Below are 27843 nucleotides of genomic sequence, written 5' to 3' on the forward strand. Positions count from 1 at the left end.
AGATGTGATGTAGAGCAAATCCTTCCCTTCTGATGAAAAAGAGGAATTTATAAGTACCAAGAAAAATCTGAGTCATCTCCCTTTTATGTAGTAACTCTGCTTTTAAGGTGTCTATAAAACCTTTCTTATACAAAAACCAAAGTATATTGGAGAGTTTTAACCACAATTTGAGTGTTTTTCTTTTCTTTTTTGAAACTGTACATTTTATTGTGGGAACCGCTGGAACAAAACAAGCTTGTATGGAAGTCTTGCGACCATGGTCTATAGCTTTCTCATCTCTGTATCCCAACAGTCAGCACAGGGCCTGGCATATAGTACACGTTCAGGCGACAGTGTTAGTGAAAGAATGAAGGGCTTCCTGGATTCAGTGGCTTTACTGTTACATGTTCTGAGCATGTAAAGAGATAGAGGACATGCCTCTGTTTTCAAGGTGCTTACAAGATGTGTACCTAAATCGTAGCTAATATTTATTGAGCTTTTAACATATGCCAGGCAGTGTGTTATGTGCTTTACCCACACTATGTCGTTTACTCCTCCTAACTACTCTGTAAGGAAATGGGTATTATCTCCATTTAACAGGTGAGAAAATTGATACTACGAAGTTAATTTACTTATTCAAGATCACCGTCCAAGTTAGTGGATGGATTACTTTTCACAATTCACTGTGAGGCCTCTATCATTCCAGAGCATGTACCCTTAACCACTATATGATGCTGGTCTAGAATTAGCAGACCTGGGTCCTAGTCTTATCTCTGCTCTCATTCACTTGAGGCAAGTTTATCCACTTTGCTGATTCTTATCTGTAGAATGAGAATAATGATATCGACCCTGTTTTAATCTTAATAATATTATTTTAAAAGTGCTTTTTTAAAAAGTACTTTACTGTGGTTGGACTACTGAGATAATAAGACAGCTGAGTTTTCAAGGAGTCAGGATCTAAACCTTAGTCCCTGTGGTACCAACATCCTTGTTCATAGGTCTGTGTGAAGGTGGTAGCAGAATCTGCAGGCATGGAGGAGATCTCCCAGAGAGAGTTTGTAAAGTAACAGGAGTAGAGAGGGAAACACAAACCTGAATGAGAAGGAATCCTTCTTACATTTTTCCCATGGATCTTAACTTGACGTGCAGTTTTGTTTGGCCCTTTTTCTCTAGAGGTCCGCATTGCTGCTGTAGAGGCGCTCTGCATGCTGGCCCAGTCTTCACCCTCTTTTGCTGAGAAGTGCCTTGATTTCCTGGTTGACATGTTTAATGATGAAATTGAGGAAGTACGTCTACAGTCCATACATACCATGAGAAAAATCTCTAACAATATCACCCTTCGAGAGGATCAGCTTGACACTGTCCTGGCTGTGTTAGAGGTGAGTTTGTTATGCATTTCTTCATCAATACCTACTGAGCACCACTTTTTTTTTTTTTTTAAACCAGGCATTGATGATAAAATTTTGTAGAGGCAGCACAATTCTGCCTTCTCATCATACAACTCCTTCGTGGTGGAGGAGACTGACTATTAAACAGGAAATTAGAATAAAGCTTAGTATTGCTATGATCAGGGAAGGATAGGATGCTCTGGGAATGCAGAGTATCTAACCTGAATTGCCTGGGGTAAGGTTGAGGAGATAGGGAAGAAAGAAGGAATGCTGTAGTGGATACTTGAAGGAGTAGGACTTAATGAGGCATTTTCTTTCTTTCTTTTTTTTTAATGAAGTATAGCTGACTTACTATATTATATTAGATTCAGGGGTATGAAACATTTTCTTGGGAAGGAATGGCACTGATAGTAGTAGGGTGGAAGGATACCAAACAGAGGGAGCAGTGTCTAAGGATCCAGAAGTAAGAGTGGATATGATATATTCAAGGAATTGGGAGGAATTCATTGTAATATAACATAGAGTTGAGAGAGAGAGGAGGGAAGGGAAGTGGCTACAGATAAGGCAGGAGCTAAATAATGAAGAATTCTTTTAGCCTTGATTTGATTTAATTCTTCTAGTGAATCATAGACAGCAGGAAGGGATCTTAGGGATCAATTCTTTCAACCTTGGAGTTTTCAGAAAAAAGGTAATTTCTCTGAGGTTGTACAGGTGATAAGTGTCTGTGCCAGGATACGAACACAGATTTGCCTCCCAGGCTGTACAACTCTTTGTGGTTCTTCAGTTGTTTCTTTAAAGTGTCTGGATTTTATTTGCGAGCTCTGAAGTTTTTCATTTATTTATTTATTTATTTATTTGGCTGCATTGGGTCTTAGTTGCGGCTCATGGGATCTTCGTTGCAGCATGTGGGATCTTTTGTTGCAGCATGCGGGCTTTTCTCTTGTTGTGACCTGCAGGCCCCAGAGTGCACGGGCTCAGTAGTTGCGGTGTGTGGGCTTAGTTGCCCTGTGGCATGTGGGATCTTAGTTCCCCGACCAGGGATCGAACCCCCGTCCCCTGCATTGGAAGGCGGATTCTTAACCACGGGACCACCAGGGAAGTCACTGAAGTTTTTCAAAATATTAATAAATGAGAGTTGGGCTTTGGTTTCCCACCCCCCTTTTTTAGATATTGTGAAAGGGATAGCAATTTGATGTTTACATATTAGCACTTGTTATAGATTTCTGCTACATACTTTAGAAAACAGGTTAGGTGCTTTGATTTTGAAGGTCTTTATCATTCTCTCAGTTGCTTAGCACTTCTCTTAAGATTTTTCCTGAATTATAAATCTTTATAATTTTTTTCACGTATTTTTTAAAATAAATTTATTTATTTATTTTTGGCTGCGTTGGGTCTTCGTTGCTGCACGCAGGCTTTCTCTAGTTGTGGCGAGCAGGGGCTACTCTTAGATGCGGTGCGTGGGCTTTTCATTGCAGTGGCTTCTTTTATTGTGGAGCACAGGCTCTAGGAGAGTGGGCTCAGTAGTTGTGGCTCTTGGGCTCTAGAGCACAGACTAAACAGTTGTGGCACATGGGCTTAGTTGCTCCACGGCATGTGGGATCTTCCCAGACCAGGGATCGAACCTGTGTCCCCTGCATTGGCAAGCGGATTCTTAACCACTGCGCCACCAGCTAAGTCCCTCGTATTTTTTCCTAGGAAGATAAGTTTTCATTTTTTGTGTTGTTCTCTATGGTTGGTCTCTATAGCCTAGCCCCTTTCCTTTTAGCTTTCATTCCCATCATTCCTCACCTTGAACTTTATGCTGTAGTCACCCCGCTAATCATCCTGCTTTTCTTCACCATTTTGCCTTCATTGTAACTTGTTCTCCTCTGCCTGCAAAACTGCCACTTTTCATGTAGCACACTTCTGCTTATTCCCAGAATCCACACTAGGTAATATATCTAGGAAGCCTTCCTTAACTAACTGTACTGCTGAGTGGGCTAAATAGCACTCATCTGTATTTTTGTAACACCCTGTTTATGCTACTGTGGCATTTATCAGTAGGTGTTCTGTTTGTTTAATTCTTTATTCCACAAGACTGTGAGCTTCTCAAGGCGCAAGTCTTGATTTTTTCGTTCTTAAATTCGCAGTGCTTTGTAGCATCTACACAAGTAGATGCTCAGTAAACGTTAAGTAGCTGAGCTATATCCCAAGCTATAATTTGACATACTTAATTGTTCATAGGGCCATGATAGGCTTATTTATGAGCACTTTTGTATAAAACTCACAAAGAATTTGTTTAGGTCTAAACTCCTTGACTTGGAGTTCTGTCCATGAATTTTAGACTTATATAAACTCATTGTCTGTTCTTCTACCCTACTGCTCACTGCTCTATATAGTTATTGTGCCTCTGTACTTCACTGTGTTGAAATTTAGCTACCTGACCCTTCCAGCCTTAATTTGTCTCTTTGCTCCTTCCTTCCTTTCTTCCTTTCCTTCCTTTACTTTTTTTTCTTTCTTTTCTTCCTTTCTTTTACATTGAGCTACTACCTGAATTCAACAAGTGCTGTCTATGTACTGGAGGTGTAGTGGTCAAAAACAGATTCCCTGCTCTCATGGGACATATATTCTAAAGACAGGTAGAGTAAACAATATGATTTCAGAGAATGATAAGTCTTATACAGAAGGTAAATAGTGATGGAGGAATGGGAAGTTTCACTGTAAAGTTAGGGATTAGTAAAAGCCTTTCTATGGAGACAGTGTTTGTGCTGAGTCTTTTTAAAAAATTAATTAACTAATTTTTGTCTGTGTTGGGTCTTCATTGAAGTGCGCAGGCTTCTCGTTGAGGTGGCTTCTCTTGTAACAGAGCACGGGCTCTAGGCGCGTGGGCTTCAGTAGTTGTGGCTCACGGGCTCTAGAGCGCAGGCTCAGTAGTTGTGGCGCATGGGCTTAGTTGCTCCCCGGCATGTGGGATCTTCCCAGACCAGGTCTCAAACCCGTGTCCCCTGTATTGGCAGGTGGATACTTGACCCCTGTGCCACCAGGGAAGTCCTTGTGCTGAGTCTTTTTTTTTGGTTCTTGTTTACATATTTAATCTTAATAAACAGACGAACTTGGCACACTAATCTTCAGGACACAAATAAGGAGCAGGCAGCTGGGGCTATGGAACGCAAGTCCGCCGGGACAGCTGGTCGACCCAGCGGCTGGGGCCTGTGCTGAGTCTTAAATGACAAAAGGAAGCCAGCCATGTGAAAGTTGGAGGAAGGACCTTCAGGAAGAGGCAATAGCTGGTAGAAAGGCTCTAAGGCATAGGTGAGCTTTGGTGTGCTTCCAGAACAGGAGTAAGAAGGCTGGTATAGGTGGAACATAGGAAGTAGAAAAGTGGTATGAGATGAGGTCTGAGAGGTGGGTAGGGGCAGGTAGAGTACCTTGGAGGCTGTTGTAAGATGTTTGGATTTTATTCTAAGTATTATGAGATACCATTGGAAAATTTTATGCAGAAGGATAACATAACAATTTACCGCTTTCAACATATCTCATTCTTTTTTTTTTTTTTTTTTGAGGTATGCGGGCCTCTCACTGCTGTGGCCTCTCCCGTTGCGGAGCACAGGCTCCGGGCGCGCAGGCTCAGCGGCCATGGCTCACGGGCCCAGCCGCTCCGCGGCATGTGGGATCTTCCCGGACCGGGGCACGAACGGCAGGCAGACTGTCAACCACTGCGCCACCAGGGAAGCCCCAACATATCTCATTCTTGAAGTTCATATCAAATAAATTGACTTTTTCCCTCATTCCTTCATTTAAGGCATAATTATTGAGTACCAAGTCCATTTGTCTCTTACTATAGTTTTCACACTTTATCCATTTATGTCAGGTTTAGTATGTTTGTCTTATCTCCCTGATGAGATTGTGAAGTCCTTAAGTGACCATGTTGTACCCTTTACTGTATCCTTTCAGGGTTTAATGTGGTGACTTGCCCATAGAGGATGCTTAGTAAACATTTCCTAAAACAAATCTACACAGGTTAATTGTATAACTGGGAAGTTCTTAAGAAACACACGAGTCAAAATTGTTTTCTTATTACTTGACAATTGTTTCTCCATTACATCCATATAGCTGCCTCCTATCAGTGGTGGAGATTTGTTCATATGGAAAGCATTATATCTTATTTAAGTGTGCTACATACAGAGCCAGACAGATCCAAATCAACCTGTCATTTCTTCTCTTTGGTCCCTTTTTCCCTTTGTTTGTTTTTATTATTTATTGACCATCTGTTATGTGCCAGGCACTGTGCGAAGGGGGACACAATAGTGAGCAAAAGCCATGGCCCTGCTCTCATGGACCTTAGAATTTAAGTATGAGGTAGACAGACAAATAAGACACGAATGAAGGTGTAATATAAGTTGAAATAAGGAGCTCACGACAGAAAGAAGTGAGGTCCCATGGGGGTATATCACGGAGGTACTTGGTCTTTAGGAGTTGAGGGGGTACAGCAATCAGGAAAAGCTTCTGAACCTGAACTCTAAAGGAGGAATAAGGCACTAACTTGGCAGGAGGAGTTGGGAGTGTGAGGTGTAAGGACATTTCAGCAGAGGAGCAGGAAGTGTAGAAACTGTGGTGGGTGGAAACATGACACAGTTGAGGGACCAAAAGAAGGCCTGGCAGTAACAGAGCTAGTGTGTGGTATGAGATTAGGCTGGAGGGGGTTGGTGGGACCAGCTCATGCAGAGCCTTTAGAACAACTAAAAGCTATTAAAGGATTTTAGCAGCCTTGCAATTTTGGACAAATTATTTAATCCTTCTGGTTCTTGGTTTTCTCATCTCTAAAGTGAGGATAATTTCACATATTCTTATGTTTCTTTTAAGAATTAAATGAGAGAATTCATGTAAAGCGCTTCATATGGTAGTAGTTCATAATATAGACATACCTCATTTTATTGCGCTTTGAAGATGTTGCATTTTTTACAAACTGAAGGTTTGTGGAAACCCTGCATGGAGCAAGTCTATCGGTCCTGTGTTTTTTTCTTCCCCCTGCACCCCCAACCTATTGGTGCCATTTTTCCCGCAGCTCACTTCATGTCTCTGTGTCATATTTTGGTAATTCTTTCAGTATTTGAAACGTTTTCATTATCATTGTATTTGTGATGGTGACCTGTGATCAGTGATCTTTGATGTTCCTATTGCAAAAAGATTATGACTTGCTGAGGCTCAGTTTTGATGGTTAGCATTTTTAACAATAAAGTATTTTTAAATTAAGGTATGTATATTGTTTGTTTAGATATGCTATTGCGTACTTAACTAGACTATAGTATAGTATAAGCATAACTTCTGTATGTACCGGGAAAGCAGAAAATTTATGACCTGCTTTATTGTGATATTCGCTTTGTCATGGTAGTCTGGAACCAAACTTGCAGTGTCTCTCAGGTATGCCTCAGAAAGTCATTCAAGAAACATTTACTGATTTTTCCTGAGCCAGGTTCTATACTAGGTTCTGAGGATGTTGAGATGGACAGTCCTCTTGCCTCTTAGTTGCTCAGTTTTATAGAGAAAACAGCAATATAAACCATAATTACAAGATCGTATCAAAAGTAAGGTAAGGGATGACATTCTCACCAGAAGGTTAGCATATGACCGCAGGTAAAGGCGGGGGATGGGGGATGGGGTGTGAAATGGCACGACCTGGACAGGGAACATTGAGAAGTTCACATGTGGCTGTGAGGGAGAAGGGGTGGGAGGTGAAACAGGAGAGGTCAGTAGGGAACCAATTGTAAAGGGCCTGTGTGCTATGCTGAGGAGACTCAGTGTTATCCTAGGGGTGGCGGGGAAGCCAAATGAGGTTACTAAATGGGGGGATGACATGGTCAGATGTGTTTATTGAGAAGTGGGCCCCCCAATTGTATAGGGTAAAGAAATGAGAGAATTGCAGGGTAAAAGAGGGTGCTTAGAGAATAAAGAAGGCTTGTTTCCAACTGAGCTTCAAGGAAGAGTCCTCTGATTCTTAGATTTTGTTATATAGTTATGGATGTGTCTTTTAAATTTTTTAGTTTGATTTCTTTCATGTATTAAGTAAAACTTAAAAGTATAAAACTTTTAGGGGAAATATTTGTGACCTTGTCTTAGACAAAGATTTCTTAGATATGACACCAAAAACTTAATCTATGAAAGAAATAACTAGATAAACTGGTTATCAAATAAAAAAATTTCTTCAAAGAAACACTTGTAAGAAATTTTAAAGATAGCACAACAATGTGAATATACTTAGTGCCATAGAACTGTACACTTAAAATGTACATTTACTTAAAGTGGTAAATTTTATGTTATATATATTTGACGACAGTAAAGAGATAATGGAACCAAATCAAACACATATAATGGCTTTGATATATAAACTGTACCAAAAAAAGGGAGGGGTAGATTTGGATATAGAAACGCACATAGAGGGAAGACAATGTGAAGACACAGAGAGAATGCCATCTACAAGGCCATACAAGGAATGTAAGGTTACCACAAGCTAGGAGGGGGGTTGTGGAATAGATTCTGTGTCGCAGCCCTCAGAAGGAACCAACCCTGCTTACATCTTGATTTTGGACGTCAAGCCTCTAGAGCTCAGACAATAAATTTCTGTTTAAGCCAAAAAAAAATTTTTTTTTGAAAAGACATACCACAGACTGGGAGAAAATATTTGCAAAACACACATCTGATAAAGAATATATTTAAAATTCTCAGGAAATTCCCTGGCAGTCCAATGGTTGGGACTCCTCAGTTTCACTGCCAAGGGCCTGGGTTTAATTCTTGGTGGGGGAACTAAGATCCCACAAGCCATGTGGCACGGCCAAAAGAAAAAGAAAAATAAAAAGAATATATATTCAATAATAAGAAAGCACACCACCCAATTAAAAAATGAGCAAAAGATTTGAACAGACACTTAAGCAAAGAAGATAGCAGTGGCAAATAATAAATAAGCATGTGAAAACATGCTTAACATCATTAGTCATTAGAGAAATGCAGATTAAAACAATAGTGAGGGGATTCCCTGGCAGTCCAGTGGTTAGGTCCCTGGACTTTCACTGCTGAGGGCCTGGGTTCAGTCCCTGTTCAGGGAACTAAGATCCTGCAAGCTGTACCACGTGGCCAAAAAACCCCCCAAAAAACAAAACAATAGTGAGAAATTACAACAACTCATCTGTTAGAATGGGTAAAAACAAACAAACAAAAGAAACCCTGACAATATCAAGTGCTGTGAAGATGGGGAACAACTGGCGCTTTTCATATACTGCTGATGGAAATGCAAAATGGTAGAGCCACTTTGGAAACTACTGTGACAGCTTCTTATAAAATTAAATATACACTTAACATATGACCCCACAGTACCACTCTGAAGTATTTACTAAAGAAAACTGAAAACTCATGTTCACACAAAGACCTGTATGCAAATGTTTATTGCAGCTTTATTTATAATAGTCCCAAAACTGGAAACAGCACAAAATCCTTCAGTTGGTGAATGGATAAATTAACTATGGTACATTTATACAATGGATTACTACTCGGTAATAAAAAGGAATAGCTGCTGATACGCATAACAACATGGATGAATCTCAAATGCATTATGCTAAGTGAAAGTAGCCAGACACAAGAAGCAGCATACTCTGTGATTTCATTTATATGACATTTTGGAAAAGACAAAAACTGTAGCAGAAAATGCATCAGTGGTTGCCAGAGGCTGGGGGTGAGGGGTAGACTACAAAGGGACATGAGGGAAGTGTTTGGGTGATGCAAATGTTTTATATCTTGATTGTCATGGTGGTTACATAACTGTATTTATTTGTTGAACTCATGGAAGTGTACACTAAACAGGATGAATTTTACAGAATGTAAATTATATGTCAGTAAACCTGACTTTTTTTTTTTTTGGCCAAGCCATGTGGCTTGTGGGATCTTAATTCTCTGACCAGGGATTGAATGCAGGCCCTCGGCAGTGAGAGCGTGGAGTCCTAACCACCAAGCTTCCAGGGAATTCTCAAACCTGACTTTTAAAAAAATGCTTTGGAGATCCCATTTCCCACTAAAAGGAACCAAAATTCCAAAGAGAAATGGCTGATTCCAAGTGTGGTGTAGGAAACGTAACAAGATGACCTTGTACTGTCTTTGTCATACAGAAAGCAAACATGAGGTATTAGCTATTAGCTATTACCTCTAGGCTTATATCAAAAAGACCCAGGAGAGGGCTTCCCTGGTGGCGCAGTGGTTGAGCGTCCGCCTGCCGATGCAGGGGACACGGGTTCGTGCCCCGGTCTGGGAGGATCCCACATGCCGCGGAGTGGCTGGGCCCGTTAGCCATGGCCGCTGAGCCTGTGCGTCCAGAGCCTGTGCTCCACAACAGGAGACGCCACAACAGTGAGAGGCCCGCGTACCGCAAAAAAAAAAAAAAAAAAAAAGACCCAGGAGATAACTTAAATAGACTCACACTAGCCAAAGGTGAAACATATCATTAAGGATTACAACTGCAAATATGTTGAAACCCATGATTTTATAATAATTCAAAAACAGAACACTGCATTAGTCACCTTTAGAAGATTCTTAGTAATCAGTTCATTATTTTGAAAACTGGTAAATTAAGGAATCAAGCATTTATCCTTCCTTTTCCTATACAGATGGAACTTCAAGACAACCAGCTAGTTGATAAGGGGAAGTTTTTCTTTGTAGAAGTATTCCAGTTGATGAATGAAGAAGAATGATAGAATTTATATATAATTGTTTTACAACTTTAATGAATTACCAGATCTAGGCAGTGATCTTCAGTGGTTACTAATATCACAAAAAGAAAAATATAGTTCCTGAGGGAGGTACACACTACTACCTGTGAAGCGGTCTTATAAAAAAATTGAACCTGAATGTGATTAAACCTCTAAATCAAACTACCATCTCAGGATATACAGGGGAGAAATTGCAAGGGGAAAAAAAAGTGAGATGTAAAGAGATTTTACGTATTAAAAGATGCTTAAGGGACATATTACCCAATTGCAATGTGCGGACATTCTTGGAGCCTAATTAGAACAAATAAAAACTTTTTGAGTCAGGGAAATTTTATTATGGAGTGGATATTTGCTATTAAAGAATTATTAAAATTTTAGGCATGATATTGGTTTTGTGGGTTTTTTTAAAAAATAATTTTAAAAAAGAGATATTATGGAAATATTTACCAACAAAATGTTATGATTTCTCTGATTGGCTTCAGAATAATCAGGGAGGAGTGGGTAAATGTATAGATGAAGCAAGATTGGCTATGAGTTAATTGTTGAAACTGGAGAATTATCTCTACTTTTACATATGTTTCAAATTGTCTGTATTAAAAAGTTTTAAAGAACTGGCAAAAAATTCTATGGAGATACCAAATAAGAGTAAAACTGATATGTTTTCATTTACATTAGCATTAAGAAGTTGTTGGTGAGCTTTTCTAATCATTTTAGTGAGGTTGAGCAGAAAGTGTTGGGGAGGGAAGAGGCCACTCTCTGACATCATCTAGTACCTACTCTCTTTTTGTTTACTCTGCTGTAGCCACACTGCTATTTTTCAACATGCTTTCACCTCATGGCCTTTATGTTTGCTGTTCCCTTTGATTATGCCATGTAAAATACCCCACCTATCCTAGCACTCTTAACCTTAACCTGCTTTATAGTTTCTCATATGTGACCTATATATTTAGTTATTCATTTTTGTCTTTTCACTAAAAGGAAACTCCTGAGAGCAGGGATTCAGTTTTAATTACTGCCGTATCCCTAGCACTTGTACATAGTAGGTGCTGATAAATGTTGACTGTTTAATACGTGTTCAGTAAATGTTGAGTGTACCGATTAATGAATGAACAAATGAATGAATTCTTCAAATATCATTTCAAATTTTTCCTCCTCTGTGAACGCTAGGCCCTCCCCTTTCTGAAAATTGAGAAGTTCTTTACCCTGTACTCCCACTTTAACTTGTATACTCCTCCATAATAGCTAATCCATAGTGACTGCTATTATTATTGTTACCTTTTTCTTTTTTTTAAGGATTCATCCAGAGATATTAGAGAGGCTCTTCATGAACTCTTATGTTGCACTAATGTTTCAACCAAAGAAGGGATTCATCTTGCACTGGTGGAGCTGCTGAAAAATTTAACCAAGTACCCTACTGATAGGGACTCCATATGGAAGTAAGGATTTTTTTTTGCTCATTTGTTCGCTGAGTCTGATAATATGGTAAATGTACAATGTTGACATTATTTAGTGGATCATGATAGATTGGGTATGGCCTTCAATTTTGTCTTCAATTTAGAAACCTGATTCAACATAACTATACTCTCAAGAGTCTGGTTCCTAAATTGAATATCACATCTTAGGTTATTCATTTGTCCATCCATCCACCTAGCAAATACTATGTGCCTGCTGTGTGCTTAATATGTGCCAAGCCCTGTGGTAAGTTTGGAGGTACAGAGATGAGTCGATTAGATTTCCTTTTCCTCTTATATAGTGTTAGTCACTCTTTGTCTGTTTCCATCATTGTAGAGATTAAAGGGAGGGTGAGTATTTGGTTTTCAGATGGAAAATCACAATCATATTTTCCCCTGATTACCTCTAGCTTTACTGGCTAGAGTCAAGCTTAACACTGTTCATGAATTGCTGTTTGAGGAGCTACTTGCATACATTTAATATAAAATGTACGTTGTTGTACTCCACATATTTCAATGAGCTTATGTGATGAGATCACTGCAAATATATGATTGATTTATTTTCAAAAAAAATTGTTATTAAAAGTCGAAAAACTGTGGGTCAAATCAGGTGCTTGGAAGACATACTAAGAACTAAAAATGCCAGGGAATCTTGCTCTAGGTAACGTTTTCGATACCTGGTTTTCTGTTTTGCCATTTCTTCATGTTTGTTCAGTCCAATTCAGCTCAATTCATTGTACATTTATTGAGTGTCTTCAAGGGGCACTCAGTCATTTGGGCTGTGGGGATACAATGTCCCCTGAGGCACAGTGAGTAAATGGGCTGAGAGAGGTCAGAAAACTAGTGAATTAAGTTCTTTAAGACAGAACTGGAGAAAAGTGTACTTTCCTAACAGTATCAAGTGTTTTAAATGTGATGCCTTTCATACCCCATATAGCCATCAGTGTGTTCATGGGGTTTGTTTTCTCCCTTTTGCTGATCTTCTTATTCTCCAGTCCTTGGTGAAGTCTCATCTTCTTTGTGCAGCTTTCTCCGATCATAGTGATCCCTTCTACCTTTGACAGGTAGAAAGCAGGGTATCATTCATTTGATAGTTCATTACCTTACAGTGTTAGTCATCTTTGCCTCAGTTGGATTATAAACTCAGTGAGGACATTAAATTAAGGTTTATATTTATTTTCAATTCAACACACCTTCTACACCAGAACTTAATTAAAAATAACAAAAAAGCATAAATACCAGCACACATGTAGTTCTTTATAACTTATAAAGGGCCTTCGTGTAGTCATAGTAGTTAACTAATAGCCAATTAATAATAGCTAACTAATAGTTAATTGAGTTCTTATTATATAATGGCAGACACCTTGCTAAGTACTTTTCACTCATTATCTCATTTAATCCTTATAGCAACTGTATGAGGTAATTATATTTAATCTCATTTGTAGGTAAACATATATCTGCTCAAGGCCACAGAGTTATTAAGTTTCCTGTTTCAGATCAGATCTCTTCTGATTCTAGAACTTCACCCAGGATATCAGTTAGAATGCTTTTATCTACAAGTAACAGAAAATCTGATTAAAAGTGGCTTAAACAGTAAGGTCTAATTTTTTTGCATAACAAGAAGTCAGAAAGTTGATTTCAGGATTGGTCATTCAACAGCTTAACAGGACTAGTACTCTGGTTGACTTCTTTGCAGTTCTCTTGGCTTTCTCCTCATAGTTGCAATATGGCTACCTGATAAGACAATATCTTAAGACAGAAAGAAAAGGACATTCCCTCCATGCACTTCTCTTTTTTAAACATTTTATTGAAGTATAGTTGATTTACAATGTTGTGTTAATTTCTGCTGTACAGCAAAGTGATTCAGTTATACATATATGTATATTATTTTTCATTTTCTTTCCCATTATGGTTTATCACAGGATATTGAATATAGTTCCCTGTGCTATACAATAGGACCTTGTTTATCCATCCTATATGTAATAGTTCACATTTGCTAATCCCAAACTCCCAATACTTCCCTCCCCCACCCCCCTTCCCAACCACAAATCTGTTCTCTGTATCTGTGAGTCTGTTTCCGTTTCATAGATATGTTCATTTGTATGCACTTCATTTGATTAGGAAAACACTCCTGAGAAGCTCCGCAGCAGACTTCCCCTCTTGTCCCATTGTCCAGAACTGGGTTACTTGACTACCTGCAAAGCAGTCTCTGTAAAATGGGCTTGGGATTGCCATGATGAGTTTAGACCAGTTGTGGTTGAGCCCTTGGGCTAGGCCTACCTTCATTGAGCACTTTGCTACTTACCTGATACCTGAGTAAAATCAGGGTTCCCTTGGCAAGGAAGCTGGGGGAAATGGTTGTTAGTTAAATAACTTGTAGTAATATCTGTCATATCAGCTCTCTGTCTTCATAATAACCAAGTTTTTAGATGAATTAACTTGAGTTCTGGAATAATTGAATGACTTACCTGAAGTCATAGAGGTAACAAAAGTAGATGGTTGAGAATTTGTAATTCTGAGTCAGGTTTTCTGATTCCAATTCTCAGTACTTTTTAAAAAAGAGGTTTGCTTGTTTCTCATTTTGTTTGTTTCAGATGCTTGAAGTTTCTGGGAAGTCGGCATCCAACCCTGGTGCTTCCCTTGGTGCCTGAGCTCCTGAGCACCCACCCGTTTTTTGACACAGCTGAACCAGACATGGATGATCCAGCTTGTATCCTCTGCTGATTTAGCAGGGAATTTTAGCATCTTTTTCTGCAGTATAGCTTGGATGGTCTGAGGGTTTTGTTTTGTTTTGTTGTTATTTTTCTTTCTCATTTCTTTTAGTTAAAAGTATATCCTGAGGGAGCCTAATGGTTATTTTCCTCAGCTTTTTTTCTTATATTCACAGTAATTCAACTTTGCCATTTAATACTAATACTAAATCTTTAACCATTTATTGACCATCTACTACATTCCACATACTGTTTAAATGCTTCATACATTTTTATCACTGATCTGCAAACAACCCTGGAAGGAGGTATTATTCCTTGCTTACAGATGAGGAACTGAGGCTCAGAGAGGCTAAGTACCTCTCTAAGCAGCAAATCTGGGATTCAAAGCCAGACAGACATCTTTGGTTTTAAAGCCTGTGGACTTTTCCCTGTGTCTTATTCTGTGCTTAATTTGATCTGCAGCCTGAAGGAGGGGATGGGCTGAGCTAGGCTGCATGATTACTCTAGCCCTGATACAAGTTCAAGGGAGTTGTGATAGCTTTGGGCAGCATGCCATGCCGTCGGGTTGTTTTCCAGTAATGGGAATACATTTACATCAGTACATCCATACTCTCCCGTGGTTCTTTTCACTCTATAGCACGTCCTTGGTGAGGTTTAGTTGGGTATTTATTGGGATACAGAGGTCAGCCAAATAACTGACTTTTGTGATGACCATTGTATTCTCTCTTAATTCTTTTTATTTTCACAGGGCATTTGGAGAATTTTTTAAAAGATCTGTGTAATTGATGTGCTAACCAATGCCTGACTCTGTGTTTACATCTAAAAAAGGCACATCCCTGACCTTACCTCTAAAGGTGCAATACTATGACTATTTGAAATTCAGCTCATCAGTGAGGCTTGTGGGCTAGGTGTTATTACAAATCGCACAGGACATATTAAAGTGCCCTGAAATCTGAAGCCCCTTTTCACGTTAAAAAAAAATACTAAACATTTTTGGAAGCCTAATGTTAAGATATTTTTCTGGGTAGTTGGAGAATTGTGTTATTTAAGAAATATGTTTGGCTGTGAATAACAGAGATTGCCCCAAATGTATCTTAAATGTTAATTACAGTTTTTTTTTTCCCTCAATGTAAAAGAAGTCTGGAGGTAAGCAGTCTGGTATAGTAGTTCCACATTATTCTTGGTGATCTAGGCTCCTTCCATTTTTCTGTTCCTCCATTTTCAGTTGTCCAAAATTATTGCTAGAGCTCCAGTCATCAGGTCCAGGTTCTAGGCAGGAAATTAGCGGATATTTGGAATAAAATCAATATTCTATTAGTAAGGAAAAAGGGAACAATGGATACTGGGTAGGCAAATAGCACACTCTGCCATAGAGATACATACAGAAGATTGGAAGGTATGTTTATCTTGTGTTTTTAATTTCTGATTTTCCCTCTGTTACAAAATTAATATACATAGAAAGAAAACTTTTAAAAGTAGAAAGAGGAAATTTCATATGTAACACCCAGAGTCTTAATAGCCAATGTAATTGACTTAATATTTTGTTGTGTTTCCTCCTCCCTTTTAATTTAATTTAATTTTTTTTGCGGTACGTGGGCCTCTCACTGTTGTGGCCTCTCCTGTTGCGGAGCACAGGCTCCGGACGCGCAGGCTCAGTGACCATGGCTCACAGGCCCAGCCGCTCCGCGGCATGTGGGATCTTCCTGGACCAGGGCACAAACCTGCATCCCCTGCATTGGCAGGCGGACTCTCAACCACTGCGCCACCAGGGAAGCCCTCCTCCTCCCTTTTTAAAAGCTTGGGTTTGGGATTTTGCTGTCATTTTATTTTTTAACATTTTATTTCATCAACAAACATTTGATGATAGATAGCTGCTGTCATATTGTCTATACATTTTAGAGTCTGCTTTTTTCACTTATAACAAAATGCTTATGATGCAATGTTAAAAATCTTTTATAAAGATAATTTTTAGTTATTGTGTAATACTCCATCAAGTAGATGAAACACAAGTTATTTAATCATTCTCCTGGTTTTGGACATTTAGGTTGTTACTGATTATTTGCTACTGTAAATGATTCTCTGCCATTTGATTTTGAGATGTGGAATTACTCAACATTCATAAGACTCATATCTAGTACCAAATTATTATTCCAAGGGATTGTGCCAGTATATACTTTAGTAGGCATTGTACCAGAAGTTCCTATTTGTTAGTATTCTCGGCAGCAGACATTATTTTAAAAAACCTTTCTTTGGTAATTGGAGGGGTAATTGGGGTAATTTGGAGTGAGGTAATGTATCTCTTTGAATTTGCATTTCTTTGTTAGAAAATTGTAGTCATTTAACAGGAATTTGGGGGGTTAGAAGTAGAGGCACCAAATTCTGGCCAAGCTCAACCTTTTATACCTCCAAGTTTACTTAACCCACTTATTTATCAGACATTGCAGTTTTGGTTCTTATTTTCAATGCTGCTAAAACCTGTCCAACAATGCCTGCATTGTTCTCAGATCATACCTTCAGACACTATGCCTACCTCCGAGACAGTCTTTCTCATCTTGTTCCTGCCTTGAGGGTATGTTGAAAACATCTTTCGTTCTTGTTTTTGGTTTTTTGATTTTTAGTCCGTGTGGTGGTTAAGTGGCAGAAAGCAGACTGTGTATTCTCTGAAAACACATTCATTAATTATCTTTCTCTCTTGGGCTTTCTTCTATTGTTTTGTACTTTTCTCTGAATCTTTTTTTGTTTTTTAATAAATTTATTTATTTTTGGCTGCTTTGGGTCTTTGTTGCTCTGCGTGGGCTTTCTCTAGTTGCAGAGAGCGGGGCTACTCTTCGTTGTGGTGTGTGGGCTTCTTATTGTGGTGGCTTCTTTTGTTGCAGAGCACAGGCTCTAGGCACGTGGGCTTCAGTAGTTGTGGCACACGGGCTCAGTAGCTGTGGCTCACAGGCTCTAGAGCACAGGCTCAGTAGTCGTGGCTCACGGGCTCTAGAGTGCAGGCTCAGTAGTCATGGTGCGCAGGCTTAATTCCTTTGCGGCATGTGGGATCCTCCTGGACCAGGGCTCGAACCTGTCTCCCCTGCATCGGCAGGCGGATTCTTAACCACTGTGCCACCAGGGAAGTCCCTGCTCTGAATCTTTTAAGAAGATTCATTTTTTAAATGTCCCTGGGTCTAGGGGCAGGGCAGGAATAAAGACACAGACGTAGAGAATGGACTTGAGGACATGGGGAGGGGGAGGGGTAAGCTGGGACGAAGTGAGACAGTGTCATGGACATATATACACTACCATGTAAAATAAATAGCTAGTGGGAAGCAACCACATAGCACAGGGAGATCAGTTCGGTGCTTTGTGACCACCTAGAGGGGTGGGATAGGGAGGGTGGGAGGGAAATGCAAGAGGGAGGAGATTTGGGGATGGATATATGTATACGTATAGCTGACTCACTTTGTTATAAAGCAGAAACTAGCATACCATTGTAAAGCAATTATACTCCAATAAAGATGTTAAAAAAAATGTCCCTGGGTTATTGATTATGTTATATTAGGCAAGAAGAAGAAATCTGGAACAACATATTTTAAATCAAGGATAAGATTGTGTTATATCTTAATAATTACATAAAGCTATGATTCTCAGCAAGTTTTTTTTTTTGGTTGCGGGTCTTAGTTGCAGCAGACAGGCTTCCTAGTTGCGGCATGCGTGTGGGATCTAGTTCCCTGACCAGGGATCGAACCCGGGGCCCCTGCATTGGGAGCGCAGAGTGTTATCCACTGCGCCAGCAGGGAACTCCCAAGTTTATTTTATTTATTTATTTATTTTTTTTAGAAAAAAATTTTAATGAACTATAATGATAATAATAGCAAACACTTACTGAATGCTGTGTGCAGGCACTTTTCTAAGCTCTTTATTTGTATTTACTCACCCCTGCTTAAGTAACTCTAAATGACTTTATTTAGAATAATATATGTACATGGTTAGAAAATTTAAACTATATGGAAGATACAAAGTTAAAAGTAAAATCCTTTTTGCTCTCCCTTCCTCATCCCTTTCTTGAAAGGTAGCCACTTTTAACAGTAAGAACAAGAATTATAATTATCATCATAAAAAACATTTTTACAACATGCTATGTAAACTTATTTGGGAATAAATCATCACTCTTCTATGAAGTGAATGATCAAATAAAGGTTAAAAATAAATGTGACTACAGATTAATTTTTAGTCCTATTTCTGTGGTTAGCCCATTTATTTCAGTTAGCAATAGAAAATAATGTTATACCATTCTCTTTTCTTTTTCTCCTTGCAGCTGTGGCTGTATTCGGTAGACCATGTTCGTTTTCTCTCTCTCTTTCCCTTTCTCCCACTTAAGCTGAGGAAGGAGAAGAAGGTTGTTTACAGAATTATCTAGCTTTTTTTTTTTTTTTACCATTTCTTTGTTTGGTTCACATTTTTTTCCTGGTTTCTTCGTGTTACTAAAAACTGAGCCACAGGAGTTGGTTTTTTTTTTTTTTTTAAGCCAGAGAATTTGATGGTGCTGTAACCCCACTGTGTTTGCTTAGTTACCAGGTAGAAAACTAGTGTCATCAGCTCTTTCTCCCAATATCATGCCTCATGAGGATCCTTCCCATCAGTTCCTGCAGCAGAGCCTTGAAAGGGTATACAGTCTTCAACACCTGGACCCTCAAGGAACTCAGGAGCTGCTAGAGTTCACCATCAGGTGAGGTGATTGACCATCCCTTTCCTTTGACACAGTTAACGTTGTTATGCTTGGCTTCATCCTTTTGATTTCTAATGTTGGTTATAGGCTAGTTTTTCTGACTGTGTTGACAGGATTTTCTGATGTTTTTATTTGGATTAGATTGTGGTTTAAGCATATTACAAAGAAAAGCTTTGTGTTCATGACAAGATTGATGATTAGTACAAAACTAGAAAGAGTTACAAAGAACCTGTTTTCAATTTTTCTTACCTTATATTAGTTAGGGTAACAGAAAATGCAACTAACAGTGGCTTAAACAGGATAAAAGGTTAATTGTTTCTCATAGGCGGACAGAGCTGAGATGGCTGATGACCTAGACTCATTCTTTCTTATTTCTCCATCTTTTGCATCAAGTGGCCTTTGGCTGAAGATCCAAACTTTAACCATCCCCTTTGTAATCCAGCCTCTAGGAAAAAGGAAAGAGCAGAAGGGCATCATTTCTACAACCACTCCCTTTTAAAGACACTTCCCCAATTTGCATGTTCTAATTTTACTTGTGTCCCATTGACTAGAACTTAAGTCACATGGCTATATCTAGCTGTAAGGAGCTAGGAAAGGTAGTCTTTGTTCTGGGTGAGCAGTGCTTAGTTAGCACTTAGTGACTCTGTTACTAAGGAAGAAGGGAAGGATATCGAGAACAATCAGCAGAGTCTGCCAGGCCCTATTAGTATGTCCTGAATGATTTGAAAAGAAATGAAACCCATTTGCCTTTATTTTTTTTAATTTTTAAAATGAATTTATTTATTTATTTTTGGCTGCGTTGGGTCTTAGTTGCTGCACGTGGGCTTTCTCTGGTTGTGGCGAGCAGGGGCTACTCTTCGTTGCGGAGCACGGGCTCTAGGCGTGCGGGCTTCAGTAGTTGTGGCACATGGACTTTGTTGCTCTGCAGCATGTGGGATCTTTCTGGACCAGGGCTCGAACCCGTGTCCCCTGCCTCGGCAGGAGGATTCTTGACCACTGCGCCACCAGGGAAGCCCCCCATTTGCCTTTAGCAAAGACAATATCTGTCTGCTTTTGTAAATAAGGTTTGATTGAAGCACAGCCACATTCATTCGTTTAGGTACTGTCTATGGCTGCTTTCATTGCTTCAGTGGTAGATTGAGTAGTTACCACAGAGACTATATGGACTACAAAGCCTAAAATGTTTACTATGTGACCCTTTACAGAAAAAGTTTGCTGACCCTGAAGTGATGCCTGGATCACATTTTCTTTCTCATCTGCTCCCTCACCAATGTGATTAAATTTAGAAGCTGCTACTGAAGTTTTTGGCCCTGAGCCCAGGAAAAAAAGCTCTACTTCCCCACTCAGCCACACCTAAATAAACATTTAAGTTTTGTCCTTGACAGTTTTCTATCCAGTTGGCACTGAGAAGGTACAAAATGCACAAAAGCAAACCAATTTGGTCATCACCTGCAGTGCTGGCTATTAGTAGGTACTCAGTAGACACCCAGGTTTGAGTCACTCTTATGATCTGGATTTTATGAGATGATAGTCCTGTTGGGCTTTGGGCTGGTCAGACCGCAGTTCTAGTGCTGTGGTCAGTCCCGGGCACTATGTTTCTAGGTAAGTGCATTCTGAGAAAGGTGGCCAGGATGGTGAAAGATCCGAAAAGGAAAGCCGATGGTGCAGCAGTTACTGATGACCTACTGTGTTTTACAAATATTATTGCAGTTAGATGTTGTTAACCATTTTACAATGAAGAAATAGAAATTTGGGGAAATGAAGCAATTTGCTAGGAAGTAGCAGAACTGGGATTTAAATCTAGCTTTGTTTGATTCTAAAATTGTTGCTCTCTGATATGCAGCAGTGAAGGGGGTTCTTTTATCAGTGGAGGTACGTCAGATGATCCCTGGGGTTCTTCAGAATTTACATTTTTCCGTAGTTGCTGAAAAGTGAAATGTTAGTCAGAATTTCATACAGAAGTTTCTCTGATTAGGACTCTGGCCGTTTACTTGTTAGTACTAGTATCAAACAAACTTCACCGTCAAACACATTGTCCTTTGTTGTAATCTAAGCAGCCGTGTCACCCAAATAAGATTTCACCTCACTGCTGTAGTTCAGTGAGGACCCTGGGGGGATGATTTTTTTGGTTTGTTTTTAGAACTTGACATAACTACTTTGTCTTCACCACTGTATTTTGGGTGCCTTATTTAGGAGCTTAGTAAATATTTGTTGAAAACTCTGGTTATGATGGCTTAACCAGGAATGAAGACTTTTAATATTTTTATAGATGGCATTTTCTTCTGGTCATACCTCATCTTCAGTTGCATGGATTTAATCTTTTATAAGGCTCCACTATCCTTGATCATAGTAAGAGCTGCTGTCTGTTAAGTGCCCACTCTTCTGTTTTATGTACATTATTTCATTGAATTTGAAAACAATTCCATGAGAATTATCCAATTTTTACAATGAGTGAGGGAGCTGGAGTTCATTAGTTTGTTATATGGTTTTTTAGTGCCAAGCATTGTGCTAGGCAGAAGGGACACAATAGTAAACAAGACATAGTCTCTGCTGCAAGGGATCTTACAGCCTGGTTGGGGAAATAGCTAGGTAAACAGGCAATGCAGTATTGTGCTTTCCACACAATACATTAAGTACAGGGTTTTCTAGAAGACAGAAGGGGGTACCTAACCCTTCCTTTCATGGTTTAAGCAATGACCAGAAGAATGACTAGAAATTAGTCAAGTGAAGAAGGGAGAAGACTGTCAAAGACAAGGAATAGCAAAGCCCTGGACTAGAACATAGGTTTTTCCAGCCCTTCCATCTTGTCACACTGCTTTGTTTCTGCATAAACAGTCTGTATGACATGAAGGATCTGGTATAGTGAGATTTAAAATCCAAAGACTTGTTTCAAATCAAAGAGGAAATCAGAAAAATACCTGGAGAAAAAATGAAAACAAAAGTACAAAAATCGAAAACCTATGGGATGCAGCAAAAGCAGTTCTTAGAGGGAAGTTTATAGCGATACAAACTTACCTCAGGAATCAAGAAAAATCTCAGAACAACCTAACTTTACACCTAAAGCAACCATAGAAAGAAGAACAAACAAAACCCAGAGTTAGTAGAAGGAAAGAAATCATAAAGATCAGAGGAGAAATAAATGAAAAAGAGACTAAAAGAACAATAGAAAAGATTGATAAAACTAAAAGCTGATTCTTTAAAAAAAAATAAAATTGATAACCCTTTAGCCAGACTCATCAGGAAAAAACGGGAGAGGGCCCAAACCAATAAAATCAGAAATGAAAAGGAGAAGTTAACAACCAACACCACAGAAATACAAAAGATCATGAGAGACTACTATGAACCACTGTACACCAACAAAATAGACAACCTAGAAGAAATGGACAAATTCTTAGAAAGGTACAATCTCCCAAGACTGAACCAGGAAGAAATAGAAAATATGAACAGACCAATTACCAGTACTGAAGTTGAATCACTAATTTAAATATTCCCAACAAACGGAAGTCCAGGATCAGATGGCTTCACAGGTGAATTCCATGAAACATTTGGAGAAGAGTTAGCACCTGTCCTTCTGAAACTATTCCAAAACATTTTAGAGGAAGGAACACTTCCAAACTCATTCTATGAGGCCACCGTCACCCTGATACCCAAACTAGAAAAGGTATCACAAAAAAATAAAATTACAGGCCAATATCACTGATGAAAATAGATGCAAAAATCCTCAACAAAATACTAGCAAACTAAATCTAACAATACATTAAAAGGATCATCCTTCACGATCAAGTGGGATTGATTCCAGGGATGCAAGGATTTTTCAATATCTGCAAATCAATCAATGTGATACACCACAATAACAAATTGAAGAATAAAAACCATATAATCATCTCTATAGATAACAGAGAGCTTTTGATAGAATGGAACATCCACTTCTGATAAAAACACTACAGAAAGCAGGCATAGAGGGAATATACCTCAATATCATAAAGGCCGTATATGACAAACCTGCCGCCAACATCATACTCAGTGGTGAAAAGCTGAAAGCATTCCCTCTAAGGTCAGGAAAAAGAGGATGCCCACTCTCACCACGGATCTTCCCGGACCGGGGCACGAACCCGTGTCCCCTGCATTGGCAGGCAGACTCTCAACCACTGCGCCACCAGGGAAGCCCCACTCTCACCACTTTTATTCAACATAGTTTGACATACGGATGGCTAACAGGCACATGAAAAGGTACTCAACATTACTAATTATTAGAGACTGCAAATCAAAACTACAGTGAGATACTATCACCTCACACTGGTCAGAATGGCCATCATCAAAAAGTCTACAAATACTAAATGATGGAGAGTGTATAGAGAAAAGGAACCCTCCTACAGTTTGTGGGAACGTAAATTGGTACAGCCACTGTGGAGAACAGTATAACCTCTAGTGTAATGTAAACATGAATTTTATATGCTGGGAAACCAAAAAACTTGCGTGCCTACCTAGCTTTATTGTGATATTTGCTTTATTTGTGGTGGTCTGGAACTGAACCCACAATTTTCCGAAGTATGCCTGTAATTGCAGTTCACATTGTAAGGATTAAATGAGCTCAAATAAGGAAACACCTAGCACATCTAGTACAGTGCACATAGGAGGTGCTTTTTTGTACCTTTTTCATTAAAGAGTCCATAGTCTCCTGATGGATGTCTAAACTGAGGCTTCCTGAGGATCGTGGGCATAAAGAAATACAGAGAATAGGTGTCGCTATTGCTGCTCATGTTGAGTCCACAACAGCAGCCAGACATGGGGCTGGAGGATGAGCAAAGGATGCTGACTGGATCCAGAGATCCCAAGGAGAAGGAAGAGGAGGAGGAATTAGTGGATCCCCTAACAGCAGCGAGAGAGCAATGCGGGCAGCTGGAGAAATGTGTAAAGGCTTGGGAGCGGCTAGAGCTCTGTGATGAGCATGTATCCTCCAGGTCACTGACAGAGGAGGATTGTGCAGAGGAGGTCTTTGACTTCTTGCATGCAAGGGACCACTGCGTGGCCCACAAACTCTTTAAAGCTTGGAATAAGTGTGCCGATTCATTCACCCCAGCCTTCATCACCTGAGCGTCAGGATATTTCCTTATGGTTTTGAACATGCCATTTGTTTCTTATTTGTATAACTAAATTCATGTGAACCTCAAGGATTTTGGCTTAGGCAGGTAGCTTCCGTGTAATTATCAGTGATTCCATCTTAATAAAGTCCAGTGGTCAGCAAAAAAAAAAAAAAAAAGAGATACAGAGAGGAAACACTGGGACACAGAGCTTTTTGAGCAGGGCTGCCAAGTTTCTATTTTTGTTTGTATAATAGTTCAGATTTCCCATGACTAGTTGGGTTGCATCTTGTTTTGTGCAATTCAGAACAAATGCTACAGGGCAAAGGTGGTAGAATGACTTAACACATGGGGGCAGTCAGCTAATGTATAGTCAGCTGGTCAGTGTTCTCTATAATGTAGCAGAAGGCAGAATCTTTCTGGAGATGAAATGGTTCAGACGTAGAATGATTCAGGGCCATCTTTTGCAAGAGAGACATCAGAGATGCGAAAGGGAGAGACCAGCTGGCCGCCAAAATAGGATTTTACAGTTATGGTTAGCTAGTGCAGGGTCTTGCCTTTTATTGTGCTTGATTCCCACACATGAGCAGGCTCTCCGGGATTAGCTCAAATCACCAAAACTCAAAAGAGTCAGTATCTAAGCCACAGACCCCAATTTCTTCAGTCACTTTGGAAATAATTCATTTTTGCCCCTTTCCAGGGCATCTCCTTTCTTGTATCAAGGTTCTCAGGAGGCAGCAATTAGCTATCAGAAAGTTGCCTGAAATAAGAGGGAGGGGCTTAGTCCAATGGACAATTTTGTACAGGCTGCTATGAAACCTGATATAGTATCCCAGCCCTGAAACAGTTAACTTCCCTCATGAGCCAGATCTTTAGGTTTCCCACAGTTATCATTTCTATGTGAAATTTTGATACGACATTAAAAAACAAAGCAGCTTTCTACGAATTTTTTCTGAGATTGTTAGCTTGCTTGCTCGCACTCTCTCTCATTCTCCCTCTCTCTCCTCCCCAAAAAAGAAGAAGAAAGAAAAGAAAAACATTACTTTTTGTAGATGTGTAGCATATTTCCAAAAGAATTTAAAAGAAACTGGTATGGTAGTTGCCTCTGGAAAAGGTTACTGGTTAGCAGCACACAGGTATAGGAAAGTGGACTAATTTAATTATCTATCCTTTAGTATCTTTTGAATTCTATTCCTTATTGGTGTAATTCTATAACTAGGTATGTATAACCTATTAAAAAAATTAAATGTTTCAAATCAGTAGTCCCAGCCCTGAACACAACTATTTTATGTGTGTGTACCACTTTCTGTACTCTTGTCCACAGGCAGATGTATTTAATATGGTTGCAATCACTTTGTCTATACCTATGTCCAGTTTGCATGCTTTAATTGTGAGTATCAGAAAACCTTATCTCAAATTAACTTATAATGGGTATTTATTTCTTCATATGAACAGAAATCAGAGGCATTTCTTAGTATGGTATGGTTAAGTAGTTCATTTATATCATTAAGGACCCAGTTTCTCTCTCTCTTTGGATTTTTCTTGTCCCCAACATTTGCTTTATCCCAAGGCTTTTTTTCTTTTAGAGTTACAGTATGACTGCCAGTGGTAATCAGGACTATAAAACATTCTTGTTCAGTCTAGTGAGAGATAGAGACAGAGAGAGAGAAAGAGAAAAAGAGTGATTCATAGACCACCATCAGACCTGCTTCAAGCATTGAATATAAGTCCTTCCATTAGGACTCATAAGGCCAACCTAGGTGACCTAACCAGGAAGATGATGTGTGCTAATTAGCTTAGTCCAGTCGGACTCTACCTGGAACTAGGTTTGGGGCACCTTCTCTTGAACAAAATCAGGGTTCACTTAGTAAGGAAAAAGTGGAAAATTACTAACTAGGTAGGCAGCCAATGGAGCCCACTATGATACCTTAAAATTTTTTTTTCTGATGATATAAAACATACCTCTATCTAGAAAACAGGTTGCTCTGTTTTTTCATATTTCATATATGTGTGTATATATATATATGTATATATATGGTTTTTACATAGTTGAAATCATATACCTTATTACCATATTATATTTTAATGGTTGTAGAATATTCCATTGACTGTATGTACAGTAATTTATTTAATAATTCCTCTACCATTGGATATTTAAGTAGTTACTGGGTTTTACTATAACATAACAATGAATATTGCGGGGCATAAAGTATTTCATTTCTGTTGAATGTTTCCCTTAGAATTACTTCGTAGCATAAAGCTACTGATCAAAACTTTTGACTATATGTGTGACTTTTATAACGTAGTACAGTTCTGTTTTCCAGAAGAATTATAGCAGCTTAAACTGCTATCAAAGTGTAAGTGAAACAGTTTCATTATAACCACTTCAGCATTGAGTGCTGTCATTTAAAATTTTTTTACCAATTTACTAGGTATAAAGTGGTAAAAAGCTTTTGACATGATCTTTAATTGGTGTTATTCTTATTCTGTGTTTGGCTTGGGTTTTTATTTACTACAGGGATCTGCAAAGACTTGGAGAACTTCAGTCTGAATTGGCAGGAGTAGCTGACTTCTCTGCTACCTATCTTAGGTGTCAGCTTCTTCTCATCAAGGTTGGTTTGAATCCATTTTGTTCATGAGTGTGTTGCTAAGAATGCAGTTTAATGGACCCAGCAGTGTTTGAGGCTATAAGTAGAAAAATAACTGGTTTTATGCAACTGCTTAGCAATGGGGAAATTATGTACTCTGTAGTATAATTATATTTGCCTCTAATTAAAGAATTGTTAACTCATATAGGAATTTGAATTTTTTAATTTGAGAGAATTCCTTTATCATATAATTAGAGCAGGTTGGATAACCATTTGCATTAGAATACCAAGGATTTTAATTGTTTTTTAACAATTTGATTAGCAAAGATCTTATATAAACATTTGTATTTTACATATTTATATATTTCTAAATGCTCATTTCATTTGGTCAAAGCCAAATTAGTCAAAGGTTGATTTCATTGCTCTTAAGAGCTAATGACTTGCTGTCATTTCATACTAGGTAGTTAGAGTACATATATATACATACACAAAATTGGTACCCAAAAGCTGTTTTAGTTCCCTGAGTTGAAAACCAGTTAAACTAGCTCAATAGCTGTCAGCTTCTGCAACAGAGTTCTGCTATAAATTTAGGCTTAGAATTTAGAAGAGCCCTTCTAACTTGATAAGACTTAACTTGGCTTTAGTTCTAAATGTGGTTAGTCTTCAAAGTTATTAAAGATATTTGACCAAAGTCAGAATAAATGGAGGCGTCAGAAATTATTTACCACTGTAAGATATGTGAGCTTAGGGTTTTGTAGGTGTGTGTATGCATGTGAAGATGAGTGTGTACACTGAAGTAGTTTGGGATTTAAACAGTCCTTATTTGGCTAGATAGATTCTTTCAAATATATATGCCTGTGTAACCATCATCACGGTTAAGATATAGAAGATTTCCATTACCCCCCAAAGTTCCTTCATGTCCCTTTGCACAGTTATTTGGCCCAAGCTTCTGTGAAACAAGGCTAATAATAACGCTACCCAGGTAAGGATTGGTAGCAAGCAGTGCATGTGAAAACCCTTGGTCTAGTGTCTGGTACATAGTGAGTGCCATGTCAGTGTTGGTCTTCTTCCTTCTTCCTTGGCTTGTTGTCTTCTAGATAGCAATACAAGAAGGCCTTTGAAAAGAATCCACTTTTCTTTAGTAGGAAAAGAGAAGAGATTACTCCTAAAAAGAACACAGAACTATGTTTTTTATTCAGCATCATGTA

At 38.9% G+C, this 27843-nt stretch overlaps 1 protein-coding gene and 1 pseudogene across 4 annotated transcripts in view; both read left to right on the forward strand.

Moving 5' to 3' along the window:
- Positions 1–27843, forward strand: part of INTS4 (integrator complex subunit 4) — a 133317-nt gene that overhangs the window by 62579 nt on the left and 42895 nt on the right. For all 4 annotated transcript variants that reach the window (XM_019948670.3, XM_033862194.2, XM_073808388.1 and 1 more), the window contains 6 exons: positions 1153–1358; positions 11390–11532; positions 14142–14257; positions 16694–16827; positions 18809–18966; positions 26566–26659. In XM_019948670.3, coding sequence (XP_019804229.1) covers positions 1153–1358; positions 11390–11532; positions 14142–14257; positions 16694–16827; positions 18809–18966; positions 26566–26659 — 851 coding nt within the window. The remainder of the gene's footprint in view (positions 1–1152; positions 1359–11389; positions 11533–14141; positions 14258–16693; positions 16828–18808; positions 18967–26565; positions 26660–27843) is intronic.
- Positions 19003–26014, forward strand: LOC109552317 (cytochrome b-c1 complex subunit 6, mitochondrial pseudogene; annotated as a pseudogene).

This window comes from Tursiops truncatus, chromosome 8 (assembly GCF_011762595.2).
Source record: "Tursiops truncatus isolate mTurTru1 chromosome 8, mTurTru1.mat.Y, whole genome shotgun sequence".
NCBI classification, from domain to species: Eukaryota; Metazoa; Chordata; class Mammalia; order Artiodactyla; family Delphinidae; genus Tursiops; species Tursiops truncatus.